Below are 22,051 nucleotides of genomic sequence, written 5' to 3'. Positions count from 1 at the left end.
ACTTTTATTTTATGTCTCTTTAGCTCCAGGTAGTTAATTAGTCGGGTATTATGATTTCTTATCAAACATTTTATAAAAGTTCAAATTTCTCAAAGCAACCAATACAGTTGGACAGTTTTGACAAAAGTTGACTAATTCACCAAGGGATGTAAGTTAAAGGTCAGAGATAATCAAAGTGCCTTCTTCAAACAATTTTTTCCCTCCCCTTCTCTCCTGAGAGTGATGATTGATGGTGGTATGCGGTTCATGGGTATTGGCAGCTCTCTGGTAGCTTGTCCAAGTAGTTTAATGTTTATGCGTCATGCTAGGCAGTGTCAGCAGACTATTCAACAGTAAAAAAAAAAAAAACCTCATGATTGAGACCAATCCTGTTCTTGCCTGATATCCACATGTGTAAACTTCACACAAAAAGTTCCTGCAAAGTGGTCAGGAGTAAGATCCCTGACTTTGTTTCCCTATCTCCCAGAATTGGAGAAAGTAGCCAAAATTGTTTCGTATTGCTACGCAAATTTTGCCATAACAATAGCATCTTTTACATTTGTTTTGTCAAGTTCACTGATGACGTCATAGAATGGCTACAGCACGGAAGAAGACCATTCGGCCCATCGAGCCCGTGTTGACTCTTAAGCGAGTCCCATTTCCCTGCATTTTTTTTCCTCCAGATACTTATCCAACTGTCTTTTGAGAGATAAGATTGAGTCTGCCTCTACCAACCTTTCAGGCAGTGAGTTCCAAATCTTAACCATCCACGCTATGTAAAAAGGTTTTTCTCTTATATCGTCTTTGGTTCTTTTGCCAATCATCATAAATCTGTGTCCTCTGGTTCTTGACCCTTCTGACAATGGGAACAGTTTCTCTCTCCTCTGTTCAGACCCCTTATGATTTTGAACACCTCTATCAAATCTCCTCTCAATCTTCCCTGCTCCAAAGAGAACAACCACAGTTTCTCCAGCCTATCAACGTAACTGAAGTCCCTCATTCCTGGAATCATTCTCTTAAATCTTTTCTGCACCTTCTCTAAGGCCTTCACATCCTTCCTAAAGTGTGGTGTCCAGAATTGGACACGATACTCCAGTTGGGGCTGAACCAGTATTTTATACAGGTTCATAATAATTTCCACACTTTTGTACTCTATAGCCCAGGATCCCGTAAGCCTTTTTAACTGCTTTCTCAACCTACCCTGCCACCTTCAACAATTTATGCTTGCATAACCCAGGTGTCTCTGTTCGTGCATCCCCTTTAGGATTGTCCTCTCCTCATTCTTTCTATTAAAATACATTACTTTACACATTTCTGCATTAAATTTCATCTGCCACGTGTCTGCCCATTTCACCAGCCTGTCTGTCTTCCTGAAGTCTATCACTCTCCTCTTCACTGTTCACTATACTTCCAAGTTTTGTGTCATCTGCAAATTTTTGAAATTATGCCCTGTACACCCACGTCCAAGTCATTAATATATACCAAGAACAAGCAGTGGTCCGAGAACCAACCCCTGGGAACGCCACGGTATACCTTCCTCCAGTCCGAAAACAACCGTTCATAGAAACAGAAATCTACAGCGCAGAAGGAGGCCATTTCGGCCCATCATGTCCGCACCGTCCGACAAAGAGCTGCATGGCCCTTGGTCAGCAGTCCCAAAGGTTACATATAAACCTATCAACAATGATGGAAAGGCAAAGAGCACCCAGCCCAACCAGTCCGCCTCACACAACTGCGACACCCCTTATACTGAAAACATCTACACTCCACCCCAACCGGAGCCATGTGATCTCCTGGGAGAGGCAAAAACCAGGCCAATTTAGGGAGAAAAAAATCTGGGAAAATTCCTCTCCGACCCATCCAGGTGATCGACACTAGTCCAGGAGATCACCCTGGCCATATTCTATTCCTTGCAGTACTTACCATTATATCTGCACCGTCCAACAAAAGGTCATCCAGTCTAATTCCAATTACCAGCTCGAGGTCCATAACCCTGCAGGTTACTGCACTTTAAGTGCCCATCCAACCATCTCTTAAAAGTGGTGAGGGTTTCTGCATCCACCACTCTTCCAGGCAGCGAGTTCCAGATCCCCACAAGCCTCTGCGTAAAGAAGCCCACCCCCCTCAAATCCCCTCTAAACCTTCCACCAACCATCTTAAAACTATGCCCCCTCGTAATAGACCCCTCCACCAATGGAAATAGACCTTTACTATCCACTATGTCCAGGCCCCTCAATATTTTGTACACCTCGATGAGGTCTCCTCTCAACCTCCTCTGTTCCAATGAGAACAAACCCAGCCTATTCAATCTGTCCTCATAACTAAGATTCTCCATTCCAGGCAGCATCCTAGTAAATCTCCTTTGCACCCTCTCTAGTGCAATCATGTCCTTCCTATAATACGGCGACCAGAATTGCACGTAGTACTCCAGCTGTGGCCTAACCAAATTTATACAATTTAAGCATAACCTCCCTGCTCTTATATTCTATGCCTTCTTAACCACCTTATCCATCTGGCCTGCTACTTTCAGGGATCTGTGGACAAGCACTCCAAGGTCCCTTTGTTCATCTACACTATTAAGTGGCACACTGCCTAATGTGTATACCTTTTCCTTTTTAGCCCTCCCAAAGTGCACCACCTCACAATTCTCTGAATTAAATTCCATTTGCCACTGCTCTGCCCACTTGACCAGTAGATTGATATCCTCCTACAGCCCATGACTTTCCTCTTCATTATCAACCGCACAGCTAATTTTAGTGTCGTCTGCAAACTTCTTAATCATACTCCCTATATTCAAATCTAAATCGTTGATATATACCACAGAAAGCAAGGGACCCAGTACTGAGCCCTGTGGAACCCCACTGGAAACATCCTTCCAGTCACAAAAACATCCATCAATCATTACCCTTTGCTTCCTACCTCCAAGCCAATTTTGGTTCCAACTTGCCACTTTGCCCTGTATCCCATGGGCTTTAACCTTCGTGACCAGTCTACCATGTGGGACCTTATCAATGGCCTTGTTAAAATCCATATATACGACATCGTACGCACTACCGTCATCGACCCTCTTAGTTACCAGCTCAAAAAATTCAATCAGGTTGGTCAAACAGTTCACATAGTTATGTGTAAAAATTAAAAATATGTGCCAAAAAGTCTAAAATATTCTTAATCTTGGTGAAATTTGAATTATGAACTGCTTTTTTCAATTATTGGAAAATTTGCCTGAATTTCATTACTGTCAAAATAATATACTCTATTAGCAAAACGCAATAATGAAGTCCGAAAGTTTACAATGTAACTTTAATATTAACCTCGGGCATCTGCATTTCAATGATGCTGAAAGGTTTGTACTCCCTGGGAATGGAATGACCAGGTAGTTTCCTACTTAATACATGCAGGCTTGGAGTGCTATTTGTCAGTAAAAGTTACTTGGTCATCAGTAAGTTATTAGTAATATGGTCATTGATTTATTTTATTAAATTGAGGGGGAAACTGAACACGGGCTAGGCTGCTACATTCTGATTGTTCTATTGAGACTACGAGTTTGTTCAGCATCCTTGCAACAAGGCAATACAATATTTACAAGAAAAGCTTTTGCTTACTTGTGTTTTCATTTTGTATTTTGTTCAGTTTTTGCAATCTTGGCTTTTTTTCCATGAGTTGAGACATTTTGCTATTTTCTGCAGTTTAATTGCTTTTGTAAATGAGATCTCTTTATATAGTTTAGATACATTATTTATACAGGTATTCCTCCAACAATACTTCATTCTGTCATAGAATAACCTCAAGTACCCATATCCCTTATGATGCATTCAGAAAAGAGCCTTAAAGTGAAGTTCCTTGGGCACAACTAGATGGATACACACTACTACCGAACTGAACAATGCTGCACTTAGCCTGCCTGCCTTCTCCCTATCTTTTAAGATTACCCCCATACTGGACCCAGAAAAATAATCTGGTATTTTCACCTCTGTATTCGTAACAGTTTTGTTTATCACAATTTTTGCCGTTCATAGTCTAAATTTCTGGTAAAAAGGGACTTGTACTGTTTTTATGGTGAGGATAACTTAACATTCATTTGGTAAATTAACATTTATTGCACAAAATAATTAGTAGAACGTTCTGGTTAAATATGGAATTCGTCTTGTATGAACAGAATGTGTTAATATCACCTGAATTAAACTTTGCTCACATACATACATTATAGCTGAAAAATATTAAGCAACCAGTTAATAAAGAACCAAAACAGTGTCTGTTTACATTACTGTGATACCTACTAAACCACCTTCATTGTGAATGAACTGAGCCATTTGCAAGCTTGGTGACACACTTAAGAGCAGGTTTATAGTGTAGCGTGAATTCAGTTTTAGACAATATTTGACACACTAGAGGATCCCTGACTAAGCAGAATTACATTTAGTGGATAAATAATTGCTTTCTTTCCATTACTCGTGCATTGTCTAATTTATTTTCCAGCTGTTTAATGGTTTACTCCTCCTCTCCCCGCCCCTGCTCTCTCTCTCTCCGCTCCACCCCCCCCCCCCCGTGGCTTTATTCTCACTTAGTAATTGTTTTTATGGTGGGGCTGCTGCTGTACATAGGAACTAAGAGTTCTATTCTACATCTTACTCAAAAAGTTGCAGGTTGCTTAAATATGTAATATAGGAGTACTGATGAAGAATTCTCAATTATTATTTCGTATCTCCACTTATAGTAATTAAAGGTATGACCTATTTATTGTAATGTAACCCCAGTTTATACTGATGGTTTGAAAGTGAGGTTATTTACTCTTTATCCAATAAATGTATTGTTAAACACAGGACAGTGACACATAGCGGGTAACTGCATTACGTGACATTTCACTAAATTACACAGATTGAAAGGTTGAAGTTTGATCTCTCTTCTGTGCTGAGTTAGCACAGTGAGGACAGCAGTTGCCTAAAATATTAATCTAATCTAATTTCCTCCCTGTTTTTTCCACATTCTATGGCTCCTCATCATTATAAAACGAATAGACTACTAGACCATGCCTCTCACTTTCTGATCATTGTACTACATAGAACTGATCACCAGAATTGGATTGAGTGGGTGAAATTGAAGTGTCCTGTTTCTTTCCTGTGATTATCTATTTATCTAATCTGAGGAGGATACCCAATGAAGTTCATCCCTTATGACTGTCTGGTCTTGGCATTGTTGAGACCATGTAATAAAACCAAACAATTTCAAATGCCTAGCCTTTAGGAACACACACAACCCTATCCCAGTTTTCTCCTCTGCTTATGATGATTCCTGCTGGGTACAATTTCACAGGTTCAGGTAACCTTCCAGTGTTTTACCCAAATTATTATTTTTAATATGGGATGTATTACAGTGATAGCATTTGGCTATGATGAGCATTACTACTACAACAACAACAACTTGTATTTATATAGCACCATTAACATAGTAAACGTTAATCCTGTCTTCACTGAATGTCAATGCACACACAAGATGTCACTGGAGAACAATCAAAGAGTAGCAACAGTGGCTAATTTCCTCTCTTTCTTCCGCCTTCCCCACAATTAAGATAAATTAACTCAGCGTGGGCCAGGAATCAAAATTGCGAAGTTTACTACCATTAAATTGTGTTGATGGGTTTAATGGAAAATCAACCTTAAATGTTTGAATAAAAGTAAAAGCCATTTATAATACTATTCATATGGAAATTGTATTTAAATCAAATGAATATATTGAATTGCGCAGAATGTTTGCTCATTAATTAGGTTTTGCATTTTGAATTGAAGCCTTTGTCCCAGTATTTAAATCTTTTATTGAAGAAGCTTTCATTTAGGAAAGTAGAAGAGAAATGCCACTAAACTGCTTACTACACTTATTGGTTATGAAGCCATTAAATACTGGTATGTAAGAAATAATGGAGTTTTGTAAATGTCACCAGCACCTCTGGCAATGTTTCATCATTAAGCTAATGGAGTGAGCATAGATCCTTTTAAGTGTCAGTTTTTATTGTAGTTATGGCAAATTCTGCCCACCATATTTTGTTTTCATTTTGAAAAAGCAGTATTGCTAGGTAGCTCAAATTACAGTAAATAAAAACATACATACAAGCATTCAAAAAGACAGATGGAAAAAGACTGCTGGTTGATCAAGTCTGTCCCATTCAATCATGCTGCAACTAAGCAACCTGACCCCCAAACTCCCCACACACCAGCAACCATGTCATCTCCTCGGAGAGATGACAAAAAAAAGAAATTAAAGAAAAACCCTAGGCCTATTTGGGGTGGGGGGGGAGGAAGAATTCTTGGAAATTTCTCTCCTACCTGAAGGCAATCAAAAACGCATTCCAGGAGATAACTATGATCACAAGGTACATTATCCAACATCCCGCCTACCTTGTGTACGCAGTGATGTCAGCCTCCTCCAGGAACTTGTCCAGCTCCTTTTTAAACATTTGCGGCAAATACGCATCCACTGCACATGTTGGCAACCTGTTCTAAAGATCAATAATCCTCTGGGAAAAGAAAAACCTCCTGACATCTAACCTCATTACCCTAACTTATCCAATTCAAAAGTTCTGTACACAGTCCAGTCCTTTCATCATTTTAAATACTTAAATCAAGTCTTCCCGAAGTCTGGGGGGCTGCTGAGATCTTAACGCTGCTAGTATCTATAGGCTATTTGCTTTTGAGATTCAACATTTAAATGAAATAATCTGTAAATGGCATCATTCCAGCAGACCTGTCTCACTGCATGCAAGATATCCATGAGATCTTGTTTTCCAATATATTTTAAATAGCCACGTATTGCCTTTAAAAGACAATTAGCATGTAGTATATATGGTTTACTGTTCGAGTTGCAATAATACTAGCTGAGGGATTACTGCACCTTGTAAGTAAAAACCTAAATTATTGACCCAACTTGGCTGTAGGTTCCCAAGAAAACTTAGAAACAAATGGAATTAATCACTCACAATGTAGGGAAGTTTCAAGTAGATTTATAGTGTTAAGATAGAAAGAAGAATTTGGTTTAAAACACGCTCTGAAATAACTGACTTTTTTTTTTCTTAAAACAAAATTGGAATTTGATTTCTAAATTACAAGGTGTTGAAAATAATCATCTTGAGTTGAGTTACTGTTTCATTTGTAAAATATATGTAATTATAAATAGATGTTCACATACAGATTTTTTAACATATTAGATTTTATTTTTGCATTAAAATCGTTCAAGTCCATCAAAAAGTATTTCACAACCTGAGTTCACCATATTTGTATTCAGCATTCACTGAAAACCTTACTACATTGTTAACAATTGTTATGTATTCCATAATTTCTTTTAAAAAAAGCTTCAAGCCCAGAGTAGCTTACCAATCAAACTGGCTTACCTCAGTTGGGCGAGTTTTTTTAAGTTCACAGTCGGACTGCCAGGTGCATCAGGTTAGAACAAAGTTGTTTCATTGGGATAGAAAGAGAAAAAAAATAATTGTTTTGTTTAAAGTAGCTTTCCAATCTTCTAGATCATGGGATGTTAATAGTCTATGGCTCTGACTCTAATGCTGTCTCAGGAAAAACTTGAAATATTTTGAAGCAAAGAAGTGTTGCTAAGGTATGTGTAAATGCCTGAACAAAGCTCGGGAGAAAACATTTTGATGCTAAACAAAGAGGGATCACATAGTTTCAATGTAGAGTTCTGAATAGTAGCGTGATGCACTTGTGACTGGTGCTGAGGAAGAGTCTGCTGAACTCTAAATGCGTCGAGGATAATCAGGATTGCACTGACTGGATCTTTGGATGTTGGTCTGCTAGAGCAATTTTGGATAAAGGTTTTCAACATTCCAATCTGGTCTGATTGATGCAAAGCTGCCTGAGCAAATCTTTCTAACACTTTTTGGCTGGACCTTTTTCTTTCTTGTTTTTCTTTTGTGATCTATGTCATTCATTTTAGCTGCAAAATATATTTAAACTTCATGGTTCAGAGAGAAGAGAAAACAAAAGAGAGCCCTGGTTAAATCAACCTACAAAATTAAAAACAATGTAATGCTGTCTAGAAAAAATGGTAATTACGCTGTATTACCGGTAAATAAAACAGTTTTAGAAAGAACCTTTTATTCACAAAGCATAGTCAATGATTTTAACATTAAAATTTAGAAATGACTGTGGATGAATTTCAGATTACATCTGCTTTCACTTAAGAATCTCATTAATGTCTGTCACATATGATAGGGATACAGCACTTAATTTACATACTGTCCTAAAGAAAATCGATTCCACTTTGAAAATTCAAGCAGAAACTGATCTTATCACACACAAGTGAGTATGAAAATAAGTGATTAAAAACCAAATTATTTTAGCATAGAGTTTATAAGTGACTTCTTACTTCATGTGTGAAGAATAATGTGTGATATCTGTGACTTCCAAGATCTACTAGGAAACACATTTTATTTTGTGAGGTGAGGATAGAATAAATTGCTGTGCTTAAAAATCTGTTGTGCTTTGTCACTTTGAGCTTTAGTTTGCAGTAATTCTGATTGGTTTATCCTTGCATGTCACTGTCATGGTTGCAGCATGAAGCGTGCCAGCTCTTTGAATGTACTTAACACAGGTGGCAAGGCTACTGAAGATCCTTTTCAAGTAAGCCCTATGCATTTTTACCAGTCAATATTAGTGGCAGTGTCTGGGCTGAAGAATCCTAAAACAGACATATTTTACATATCTGTTATTTATTAAAACATTTTCATTGATACCAACTTCTTGCACTTGTATATATGCCATTGGGAAATGTATATTTCTTGCTGTCTTTTTCACTAATCATCTTCTTGCAAGGACTTTTTCTGCCAGAATTAAGTCTGAGTTTTAAAATACCTTTGTATCTCACATTTAATTATCGCTGGCTTCAGATAAGACACTGCTGCTCTTATCTAAATTTCCCCCTTGTTTTTGTGTCTTAACCCTGTTACATATTGTAAGGAATGCTCCAGTCAGTACAGAGTTCAGCATGTGTTAACAGATTCTTATTGACTTATTTCTACTATGGCAAACAAATTGAGGAAGTTCCAGTTTGAATAAAGTTTAGCTGGAAAGTTTCTCTGATAATGGAGAAATGTTTCAAACCTTCGCATCTCTAACAATATTTATTGGATAAATGGATGGATTTGATCCTGAGTGCTTTCAACTTATCTATCTTGACTTCAGCATTCTGTACTGTAACATTTATTGAAACTAACAATTCATAAAATAATCTCAATAAATGCTTTATATATAGATGTACATTTTACTAATTGCTAGCTAACCTGTGGGATAACTGAAAAAGTAATGCTTCTTACTAACAGGAATACTTTGGCTTTTGCTTATAATTTAATCCACAGAAAATACTTAGTAACATGGAGGTACATACTGGTCTTTTTAAACATTTGTGTATTACCATGTGCTGGCGTGGACATAAACTTCTGCAAAGGAACTTCTAACTGTCTACTAACTTTCCTTCCTGCTTTAAAGGGTGAACCTTGCATCTCACCAATAATGAAACAAAATCTATTCTCAACAAAACTACTGCATTTTTCTCATGTTTCTTTTTGGAAAACAATTAGTTAACCGTTTCTTGTTGGGAATGCCAAAACAAAGATGCAGTGTTAGTGCTGTCTGTGTTGCACAGTCTACAGTATCCCAAGATATTTTATCTTAAAAATGTGGTAGCTAGTTCCATTGTTAGGAATTAATTCATAATTCAGAGCAAAGGATGTAACCGATACTATGCCTGGTTACTTTTAAGCAGAACATATGGAATAGTTACTGTTAATTGAACAATAATTCACTATTACTATTTAACCCACAGAAAATAATTAGTAACATGGAGGTACATACTGGTCTTTTTAAACCTTGGTGTATCAACATATATATTCATATGCAGGTGTGGACATAAACTTCTCCAAATGAACATCTAACTGTCTACTAACTTTCCTTCCTGCTTTAAAAGGACAAATCTTTATTCAAATAAATTTTATTCCTATGTTTTTACAAAAATAAGTTGAAATCCTTCCTCTGGACTGTATGGGTTACCATTCAAATATTTATGGGGCCTCGACTTTATACTATATACAAGTGATCCTCGCTTTGAGGGACTGCCTATGATGATGATGATATTTATAAGTGACTTAGATGAAGGAATAGGGAGCCATATATCCAAGCTTGCTGATGAAACCAAGTTAGGTTGCACAGTAAGTAGTGTAGATAGGAACAAAACGTTGCAAAGGGGCATGGATAGAATAAATGTGGGCAAAATGGGTAGATGGAGTTCAATGTGTGTGTGTGTGTGGGGGGGGGGGGGGGGGGTTGGAATGTGAGGTCATCCACTTTGGACCTAAGAAAGTTAGATCAGAGTATTTTCTAAATGGTGAGGAGCAGAAAGATTTAAGGGTGGAATTATAAAAATCACAAAAAGTTAGTGGATAGGTACAAAAATAATTTAAAAGGCTAATGGAATGTTGGCCTTTATTTCAAGGGGGTGGAAGTTATGAAAGAGTTATATAAAGCCCTGCATTTAGAATACTACATTCAGTTCTGAGCACTACACCTCAGGAAAGATATATTGGCCTTGGAAGGGATGCAATGCCAATTCACCAGAATGATACCGGGGCTAAAAGGGTTAAATTTTGAGAATAGATCGCATAGACTAGGCTTGTATTCCCTTGAGTATAGAAGATTAAGAGGTGATCTAATTGATGTGTTTACGATGATTAAAGAAGTTGCTAGGATAGATAGAAACTATTTCCTCTGGTGGGGGAGTCCAGAACAAGAGGGCATAACACTAAAGTTAGAGCTAGGTTGTTCAGGGGTGATATCAGGAAGCACTTCTTCACAGAAAGTGTAGTGGAAATCTAGAACTCTCTCCCCAAAAATCTGCTGAGGCTAGGTCAGTTGGAAATTTGAAAACTGAGATTGTTAGGCAAGAGTATTAAGGCATATTATGGAACCAAGGCGGGTAGATGGAGTTAAGATACAGATTAGCCATGATCTAATTGAATGCCGGAAAAGTCGGAGGAGCTGAATGGCCTACTCCTGTTCGTATGTTTCTAATAAATATTCATCTAAATCATAGAGTACAATGACATCATCTCTACACTGACATTTAACTATTTCTGCCTTTATCTAGTATTATATTTGGTGCAAAATAAGAATAAGACCATGTGTTCATTTACTGAAGTCGATTTCTTGCTTTTGAGTAAAGTGCAGGCGTTTGCCATTTGTGAGAGAAAACTATTGGTGTGGCAGCTGGATGAATCTACTTTTAAAGGTTGTATATGGTGATAACTTTTTCTAAGGAACATCTATTGTAAAAAAAATTACTGAAAATATCAGGTAATTTCTGTTTAGAAAACCATCATTTATGGTTAGTTCCTTTTGAGATCGTTTTGCAATCTCAAGAAGTTGAGTTCTGTACAAAACTCTAAATAGTTCTAAATGTTGGATGACATTGATCTGAGATATAGTGACATCACATGACAGATATAGCATTCTGTTCTCAGGAGATTGGGTACAAAGAAGGAGAATCATAACATTTTACAGCCAACATGCAGGCCAAGGAGGAGGGGAAAATTCACCCCAAGTCAAAAAGTGAGAAAAAGACCAGCAAGGCACATTGCCAGAGTGACGACAGTTACCCAGATAAAAGTTCTGCACAAAAATGCACCTACATTTAAAAAAAATACAAGTGAATTGGAAGCACAAATCCAGTTTAAAGAGTATGATGTAGCCATTACAGAGACCTGGCTACAATCTGAGCATAATTGGGAGTGAAATATTCCAGGCTGTAGGATCTTTCAAAAGGACAGGGAAATTGTGAAAGGAAAAGGAGTAGAAATATTGATAGATGACAGAATTACCATAGCAGAAAAGGGATTTCAGTAAGGGCGATTGGGTAGTGGAAACTATAGGTAGATATACAAACAGCAAAGGATGTGAGACTCTGCTAGGAGTTTTCTACAGACCTCCTGATAGTAGTGATGTCATGGGGGGATTTATAAATACAGAGATCAGGGAAGCCTGTAGCAAAAACAAAGTGGTTATAATGGGAGATTTTAATTTTCACATTGGGAGAAACAGAACAACTCAAGTAGTAAAGGCAATTAATTTCTAGAATGTATTCACGACAGTGTTCTAGAACAATATATTTTAAATTCGAGGAGGAAACGGGCCATACTGGATTTAGTGATGAAATACAAACCAGAATTAGAAACATAGAAAATAGGTGCAGGAGCAGGCCATTCAACCCTTCTAGCCTGCACCGCCATTCAATGAGTTCATGGCTGAACATGAAACTTCAGTACCCCCTTCCTGCTTTCTCGCCATAACCCTTGATCTGATCGTAAGGGGACAAATAGTGACCATAATATGATTACATTTGAATATGGTTAGGCTTGAGAGGGAGAAGGGAGAGTCAAAAGCCATGGTTTTAAATTTAAGTAAGGCAAACTTTGAAGGGATGAAAAATAAATTGACCACAGTAAACTGGGCTGAACTATTGATGGGTAAACCTACAAATGGTGAGAAGTATTCAAAAATATATTTGGTATATACAAAACTAATACATACCTCGAAAAGGCAAAGGCTCCACTTCAAGCAACCATACTCAACAAATGAGAAGAGACAGCTAAAAGAAAAGGCTTACACAAATGCAATGGAAATCCAACAGCCATAAAAGCAATAAAGGGATACAAAGAAACTAATTAGAAGTATAAAAAGGAATATGAAATAAACTTGCAGCAGCACAAGATTTTATAAATATATTAAGGAAGTTGTAAAAGGGAAAGACAGATGCAGGCAAGCCTATAATGGATAATAAGAAAATGAAGACTTATTAAATGAGTATTATGTATTCGTTTTCACAGTGCAGGAGGAGGACAAACTACTAGTGGTACATGGGAACCTAAAAGTAAGTCATGGAGAGAAAGTTAGTGGATTTAATAGAAGTTTTTTTTAAATGGTAATGGAGAAAATAATGGGCTTAATATATACAAATCCCCAAAACCTGATGGTTTCCATCCCAGGGATTTAAAGAAATAGGTGAGTAAATTGCATGTCATTTTCCAAAGCTCTCTAGATTCAGGAATTGTGCCCTCGGATTGGAAAATTGCAAATGTTTCTCCATTACAAAGAGGGAGGGAGATAGAAACCTCACAACTACCAATCTATTAGCTTAATATCAACTGTGGGGAAGTTAATAGAATCAATCATAAGTGACAAAGTGACTGAGCACTTGGACAGGTATTAGTTGATCAAAGAGAGTCAGCATGATTTCATGAAGGTTAGGTCATGTCTCACGAATCTTGTTGAATGTTTGAGGTGGTCATTGGTGGACAAGTGTCTATGGATGATGTCTATATAGGCTTCCAGAAGGCATTTAATAAGAGATTATTAGCAAAAATGAGAGTACATGGAATTGGAGCTAATGTTGTGACATGAGTTGGTAATTGGTTGGGAAGTAGGTTACAGAAAGTAGGGAAAAAGGGTTTGTTCTCTGATCGGTAGGATGTTGACCAGTGCTGTTCCTTGAACTTGAGCACATAAAAAATCTAAGCTGACACTCCAGTGCAATGCTGAGGGAGTGCTGCACTGTTGGAGGTGTTGTCTTTCAGTAGAGACGTTAAACCGAGGCCCTGCCTGCCCCCTCAGATGGAGGTGAAAGATCCCATGGCACTATTTCGAAGAAGAGCAGGGAAGTTATTCCTGATGTCCTGGTCAATATTTATCCCTCAATCAACATAACACAAACGGATTATCTGGTCATTATCACATTGCTGTTTGTAGAGGTGTTAAAAATTCAGGGGTTTTGAAAAGGTAAATAGGGAAAAACTATTTCTACTGGTTGGCGAGTTGATAAAGAATTTGCATTTATATAGCGCATTTCATGACCCGAAGACTCCTCTCCCAAAGTACTTCACGGCCAATAAAGTGTAGTCATTGTTGTAATATAGGGAAATGCGGCAGTCAATTTGCACACAGCAATGAGATAAATGACTAGATAATCTGTTTTTTGATGGTGTTGGCTGTGGGATCTTTTGCATCTACCCAAGAGTGCACGAGGCCTTGGTTTAACATCTAGTGCAAAAGATTGTGCCTTTGATAGTGCAGCACTCCCAGGATGCTGCACTGAAGTTCTAGCCTAGATTATGTGTTCAAGTCATTGGCATTAAGGTCATTGGCAGTATGGATACAAAATTGGTTCAATGGCAAGAAGGAAAGAATACTGGTGGATGAATGTTTTTTAGACTGAGAGGTGGTTTGCAGTGGTGGTCTCCAAGGGTCAGCTTTGGGTCCATTACTCTTTGCAATTTTTATAAACAACCTACTCGGGCGTAGGGAGCAGCATTATAAAGTTTGCAGATGATACGTAACTTGGCAAAGTAGTAGATCATGATGAGATTAGTTATAGGCTTTAGGCTGACATAGACACGATGGTGAAATGGGCAGAAGCATGGCAAATGGAGTTCAATGCGGAGAAGTGTGAAGTATGTACTTTGAGAGAATTAATCTAGAATGTCGGTATACTATAAATGGCATGTTTTTGAAAAGTGTAGATGCGCAGAGAGACCTTGGTGTCCATATACACTAGTTGGCCATACGTCCACCTTTTCAGGGGACAGTCCCCAAGCAAACAATGTCCCCGGAAGAGTCTCTGATTTAGGAAATCGGCACCAAATACGCACAGGTGCAAATCGGGAGCCACGTGACCTGAGCTGCTTTGCGGTTGGTCAATAAAGTGGGCGGGGCTGTTGTGGGGCAGATTCCGATTGGTGGGAGGGATGTCAATCTGTTTACAACCAGAAGGGGTAGACTCACTGAGAGACTTTAATTTATGCGGAGATTGTGCTCTGTGGCCAGAGTACGCATGCTTCCCACCCTACCCAACTGAATTCCCGAATAGTCCTATGAAATTCGGTTGAGAAGAAATCTGCCCTCGAGCCAAGATGTACGAGCAACAGGAGCTGCAGCTGGAGCCGAGCTGTGTGGATGTCCCGGGAGTGGGATCAGAGTGTGCTCTATGGTCTCGAATGGTGTGCTTGAGTGTCAAGCTAGGAGGGGGAGGAGCAGGTGCTTGCAGCCGTAAGTTGCCGTGAACAGCGGCTGCATTATTCAGCCGGAAAGTTCTGGGCTGCTTTTTGCAGATTCTGTTTGCATCAAAGTAACAAAATATAATTTGCTGTACTCTCACCCTGTGTGTCCCTGGATTCAATTTAGAAATTATAGTCACCTTAATATCCTTAAAGGTGGTCAAAAAAGCATATGGGTTACTTAATAGAACATAAGAATTAGGAACAGGAGTAGGCCATCTAGCCCCTCGAGCCTGCTCCGCCATTCTACAAGATCATGGCTGATCTTGGTTTTATAAATAGTGGGATAGAATATAAAAGCAAAGAGATAGTACTAGAACTTTATAAATCATTGGTTAGGCCTCAGATCAAGTATTGTGCAAAATTCTGGGCGATCAGGATCAGGCTGATGTTTTTTTTTCCTTCTTTGTAGTCCAGGGGCAGAGAACTGTTGTGCTCAAACTCTTGCGACAGCTGAGATCCGCTAAACTGTTTTAATAACTAGCAATTCATATGCCACATTGTGTAAAATGTTCGTTCTAAAATGGCTGAACTTGTATTTGCTTTACTTAAGTGAAACTAGTGTGTGAGATAAACCATTTAGATCTGTTACTGCTGATTCTGGTAAGTTGCTGTATTTGGACCCTAGGAGTTGGATTTTTGAGGAGTTTGTGACCAGTTTAGGGTCTGGGCAGGGCACAGAAAAGTTTTTGGGGGACGCAAAACGAGGCGCACAACATTTTGCGCCCTGGCGGAACTTTCGGCAATGGTTTTGCGGCGGTGCGAAAACTTAGCGCCCACCCGATGTTTTCACCGTTTGGATGACGTCAATCGATGTGTAACACTGCGCTAGGGCCCTGGGCGGAACTTTTGAGCTTATCGCCTGATTTAGTGTCCGCCCGGGAACTCGCCATCAAAAGGCAGTCGGACCCAGGGTGTTAATGGTGCTATCTTGAAAACGAAGCAGAAGTTGAGTGCTTAAAAGGATTGGCAGAAGAAAGCTTCGTTTTTTTATACTGAAGTTTTATGTGAGTTTATAATGAGTTTTAAAGGACAATTTAAAAGATGGGGGCTATACTATGTCAGCCATTATTCCTGACTGCTATATTTATACAGCATCGAGCTACACGAAGGCTTATTGTTGATCATTTTGAACGTAATTAAAGAAGTCGCAGACGTATGGGGAGGAGACCTTGCCCCAACAAGTTTACAGAGAACAGCGCTCATACCTGCAGCTCTCTGAGGCACAGTGTGTTAGAAGGCTGCGCTTCCAAAAAGAACTGCTGATAGAGGTATGCCAGCTCATAAAGGCAGACCTACAGCCTACCAGTGGCAACAGAACTGCACTGCCTGTCGAGGTGAAGATGACTGCGACACTTGTCTTCTATGCCTTCACCTCCTTTCAGGCAGCAGCGGGGGACATATGCTCCATCTCTCAGCAGGCTACACATCGCAGCATTCGCCAGGTGACACCTGCACTGTGCGCATGCAGGATGGATTTCATAAACTTCCCAATGACCAAGGAGACCTAGAATGAGAGGGCTGTTGGTTTTGGAAGATTTGCTGGCTTCCCCAAGGTTCAGGCTGCCATTGATTGTATGCACATTGCCCTGCGAGTACCTTTACACAATCCAGAGGTTTATCGAAACCACAGATCATCTGCGATCATACTCAGCACATCATGGCAGTCAATGCCCAATATCCAGGGAGCATCCATGATGCTTTCATCTTGTGTGAGAGCACTGTCTTAGGTCTGTTCCAGCGTCACCCACAAGGCCAGAGCTGGATGCTGGGGACAAAGGTTACGGCCTCGCCACCTGACTCATAACCCCCACCCCCTCCGGAACCCTTAGACAAGCTGAGCACCACTATAATGAGAGCCATACACGCAATATCATTGAACAGACAATTGGAGTGCTCAAGCAGTGCTTCCGTTGCCTGGATTGCACTGTAGGCAGCCTGCAGGTCTCTGAGTTCATTGTGGTGTGCTGCATGCTACGCAACTTAGCCATCATGAGGGGACAGGGTTGCCAATGGGGATTGCAGGAGCACTCAGGAGAAAGGGAGGGAAAAGGAAGAGGAGCCTGGCGAGGAACCCATGCCATCACCACAACCACAGGGGAGGCCTCGTGGAGTTTTCACCGTTGCAAAAGCCTTACGTCAGCAGCTCATAATGTAACATTTTGCTTGAAGAGTGAACGGCACATTTGACCGTTGCGTGGCCACTCTATCCCACTGCCTTGATTTCCCCCTCTTATTCTGCAGTTGAGACACTACACAGGAATGGTTAAGGTGAACAAAATAATTTATTAAACATTGTAAACGTAATTGAGAAACTTGAACAAAATTTATTAAACATTGTGAACTTTTATAACTTAACAGAATCGGGAAACTTTGAAAACTTTTATAAAATAACACAACAACCCCTGCCCCAACTGTCTTTTACACCAGCCACAGGCTCTCTCCCCTCGCCCCCCCCCCCCCTGGCGCTTACCCCTAGCCCCCTCCCTCGCCTGCTGTCCCTACCTGAAGTGGCACCAAGAGTTTGTGTAGCAAGGCGGCCAGAGTCCTGCTGAATTTGGGGGGGAAGAGACATTGGAGACGCCGTCTGGGGATGCACTGGATCTGCTCGAGGCATGCAAGGCTCAGCTTCTGACTGGCGAGCCTCTTGATCGGTGTTGCCAGTCACAGGTGGTGTGGAGGTGTGTCTGGGTGTCATACTGGGGAACCCAGTAAGGCTGCTCGCCACACTCTCCGGGATTGCAGTGTAACTGTTGGAGGCCACCAGCCTCGCGTGGGCATTGATGGCCTCGCAAATTTCGCGGCTTGCTCCGACAATCTGCGACCCTACCTCCGTAATGGTCGCTTTCAGACTATCAATGCTCGCGGGAATCCTCCCCAGGACATCAAGGAACTGATGAGTAAGCTGGATGCTCTCCCTGGACAGTGCCACCATGTCCAGTTCTGCGTCTTTGCCGGCTCACCTTCTGGAGAGATGGCATATGGGATTCGACTCCAGAACTGCATTGCTGCATGCTACTAGTCCCAGCAGCCTCAGAGATGTCAAAGCCCGGGAATGTTTGATCATCCTCGGACGAGTTGTTTACCGGTGGCAAAAGAGGTGTCATTTGCATCTGCTCTGCCCGCCCCCCCCAGGAGTAGGCTGCTCAGTCAGCTCCAGCTCCTCGTCCTCCTCAAATTCATCCTCTTCCTCTCCCACATGACAGCCTGAGGTGGAGGTTTACTGTGATGGATTCGGTGCCTGCAACTCCTCATCTTGAAGTAGAAAACAACAAACGAGTGGTTAGCAGCAGGGGAGGAGGCAGGGTGACATGAGGAAGGTCACATAGCACAGGCTCCTTTGAAGGATCGCTACTCCATTTATATGTAGTCCAGAGATACTGCATCACATTGCCCAACCCTAATCCACAGTCACAGCATCACATTGCCCCAACCCAGCCCAGGGAGTGTGCAGGACTTAAACGTCAGTATCCAAGAGGGGATCAGAATCCCCACGGGCAGTTGCCCGACCTGAGGCACCGATGAGACCTGCCACTCTCTCCTCCAGGTCGGTGAGTGGCAATGTCCGAGGTGGACTACTGCCTGTGCCACTGCTCACAGCAGTTGTGGGACTTCTTTGCCTGCAAAGATGAAAATGGGAATGGTTACCAGAGGGTCCATCTGTTCTTGTGGTTCACACAGATAGCCACCAAAGCACTTATATCATATTGTGTGAATGTAATACAGTCCTCTGTTTAATGGTCTTGGAAATTGCATGTGGTTTATCAGGAGGACATCGAAGTGCGGAAACATCTTTTGAGATTTCAGAAAGCAGTCATAATGTGTAAAGATCATTCATGGCAAATAGGGTGCCACATTAAGCCTACCTGTGTCATGCATTTTAGGAGGTAACCCACACTGTTCAGACAGCAACAGCATGAGAATAAATAGTATCAGATTTATATTTTAAGTAATGAAGGAGTGCATCGATAAAAATTGTACTCTTAATGACCCTTGAATGATTTATTACATTTTTTCCGGCACTGTGTTGCAGTCCTTTGCACAGTGTCGGAGGTAGAGACCTCTGCAATTTGCCTCCATATATTCTTAAAGACTGATGGGAGGGGTCTAGATTCGCCCCTCCTCAGGCCAACTCCATTCCACTGCCCCCACAGAGTCTCATTTGCCTCTGGGCTGAATCTTTGAGCACGCTGCCTGTTGTCATCCTCCATCGTGAAAATCAAAAAGTAACCCGGCTGATTCAGCCCTGGGTGTACTGCGCATGCGTGCGTCCGTGCCCTGCATTAGCATTTCCGATCGGACAGCAGACCAGAAACGCGGGAAAGAAAAAATTATCGCATGCGCAGAACGGCCAATTTTTTTTTCGATCCACAACTTTTGATCACCGGTTCTGTCGTGCAACGTCGGAATTAGCGCTTACACTCGTCGTGAACTTTCATTTGCCGAAAGTTACGCACTCTGGCACTAATGCTAAAAAAATAAATTGCCACGATTTGCGTCCGGAAACGAGCGAAATCCGAAAATCCAGCCTTAGAGCCTGGTTTAAACCTTAACATTTCTCAACAGAATCCAAGATAGTTTTTGACAACTTTCATTAGTTAGAATGCTTTGCTCTGGTTATCAAGGAAATTGTGGTGAGATTGCCAATGTCGAAAATGTAATAGAATGCTTGTAAATGTAAAACATTTTCCAGGTGCTGATTTTTAAAAAAATGCCCAGTTACAAAGAAGGTCATACAATCATAATCCTAATAGTTCTGAAAGAATGGTGCTTAATCTGGGATATCAGATTTGTGATTCTCAAGATGTCACTGTCACTGGCAAGGTCAGCATTTATTGCTAATCCTTAGTTGGCCTGAGAAGGTAGTGGTGAGCCACCTTCATGACAGTTTTATTTTTGATACAACCAACTGGCTTGCTCGGCCACTTCAGAGTCAAACCACATTGGTGTGGGACTGGAATCATGTATAGGCCAGACCCCAGGTAAGGATGGCAGATTTCCTTCCCTAAAGGGAATTGATGAACCAGTTGGTTTTATACTGATACCAGCTTTTATATTGCCATGTTTTTACATTGAATTCAAATTCTCTTATGTATTGCAATGGTGGAATTTGAACTCCTGTTCTTTAGATTATTAGTCTCGGACTCTGGATCACTAGTCCAGTAACGTAACCACTAAACTACTGTAACACTGTCAAATCGGATACACAAAATAACTGAATATACAGTACATTTCAGCAAAATGTCTGGTACAATTATGACGTTCAAATTCCTCACGTGTAAATGAAATAGAGTTGTCTTCTAGCTGTATTACAGCAAAAGGGTAGAAGTGATTAGAGAAGAATTGTAGCAAGGAAAAGACTAATATTTAAAGGTCTATTTTGTAATGTCACGTTAAGTCCTTTAAAATTAAAATTTTAGAAATAAATAATGAGATGGATGCAGAGAGGATGTTTCCACTGATGGGGGAGAATAGAACTAGAAGGCATGATATTAGGATAAGGGGCTGCCCATTTAAAACTGAGATGAGGAGAAATTTCTTCTCCGAGGGTTGTAAATCTGTGGAATTCTCTGTCCCAGAGTGCTGTGGAAGCTGGGACATTAAATAAATTTAAGACAGAAATACAGTTTCTTAAACGACATGGGGATCGGGCAGGGAAATGGAGCTGAGTCCATGATCAGATCAGCCATGATCTTATTGAATGGCGGAGCAGGCTCGAGGGGCCGTATGGCCTACTCCTGTTCCTATTATGTTCTTGTGTTAATATTTTCTTCTGTTCAATTTTTTTTTAAAAAGCTTCAGCATTGGATGTTGTTGATCTCATTAATGGTGATGTCTTGGACAGGCTATTGAACCCAAATGTATAAAGGAGCTGAATTTAATAAAAACAATTGAATAAAAATTCAGATTCCTCAAGGTCTAGATCATATCTCCACTGGAAAGCTCCAAAATAATGGACACTTAATATACGAGTAGCATCATGAATATTTAAGTAACCTAATATTTTTATTTTTGTACTGTTAATGTGCTTCCAATGAATTTAATGCATCATTACTGTTTCCAAAAATACAAATGATGGAAGTTTTGTCCTGGTATGTACTTGATTTGTGTCTTTCCACGTTATTAAGGATTGATACCTTATTTTAATGGTATATGGTTTAAACCTTTCTTATAGTCATTAAAATACAGTAAGTACCAATCTATCTGAGAAATGTGAAACAACAAATCAAGTATTTGCTTGCTTTTTTCTCAATGCTATAATTCCAAAAAGTTGTCTTGGGATCAGTAGTTTTAGCTTTTGAGGATATCTTAAAGTTTTGGAACTCCACAGGGCAAGACCGGATTGAAACTATCTGCAGAACTGGGGCAACCTAATTAAAATTGGGACAGTTAAGTATGGTCTGGAGAGTTAGCTCCTTCAAACCAGTTCTTTTGCTCTCTTTCTCCCCTCCCAACTTGCCCCATTCCAAGTGCCATTAGCACTTGTTTGTTAAAGAGAAAATATTAAAGAATTTGACAGTGATCACAATTCTTTGTAACATTTGATTTGCTGTATGAGTAGATATTCCACAGGTTACTATGCAATTAGTATTGTTGGATAAAATGTTGTGTAATTATTGGTATCCGTTGTGATGAAATGTTTAATTGCAAAATAATTGATTATTTAATTTTGGTTGCACAACTTTATTCACATTTGTGTTTACACTCCATCTTGTTTCCCAGCTTTTTCCACGGTTGGGGTTCAGAGTACCATTTTGCATTTGTGTATATCCTATATTAGCAATTTATAAAATGGTGTTAACAATTGAAACTTATGATAGTCAACATTTTTTATTATTTTTAAATGCACCACTGTCTATTTTCAAGTGTGAAAATAAAGAAACTAATTGTGTGCTGTTACGACTGAAATCCTAAGAGATGTCATAATTTGTAATTATTTAAAATAGGCAAAACTTACAAAAAAGCATATTG

At 39.9% G+C, this 22,051-nt stretch overlaps 1 protein-coding gene across 7 annotated transcripts in view; it reads left to right on the top strand.

Annotated features, from left to right (window-relative positions):
- Positions 1 to 22,051, top strand: part of klc1a (kinesin light chain 1a) — a 185,082-nt gene that overhangs the window by 162,441 nt on the left and 590 nt on the right. For 3 of the 7 annotated variants that reach the window (XM_070879308.1, XM_070879309.1, XM_070879307.1), the window contains exon 15: positions 8,537 to 8,603. The exons of 1 other annotated variant lie outside the window; for it this stretch is intronic. In XM_070879308.1, the coding sequence (XP_070735409.1) occupies positions 8,537 to 8,603 (67 nt within the window). Of the gene's footprint in view, positions 1 to 3,723; positions 4,425 to 8,536; positions 8,604 to 22,051 lie in introns of those variants that run through there. 3 more of the 7 variants (XM_070879311.1, XM_070879312.1, XM_070879313.1) reach the window with 3 other exon arrangements.

This window comes from Pristiophorus japonicus, chromosome 4 (assembly GCF_044704955.1).
Source record: "Pristiophorus japonicus isolate sPriJap1 chromosome 4, sPriJap1.hap1, whole genome shotgun sequence".
NCBI classification, from domain to species: Eukaryota; Metazoa; Chordata; class Chondrichthyes; family Pristiophoridae; genus Pristiophorus; species Pristiophorus japonicus.
This window is presented reverse-complemented; position numbering and strand designations above follow the sequence as displayed.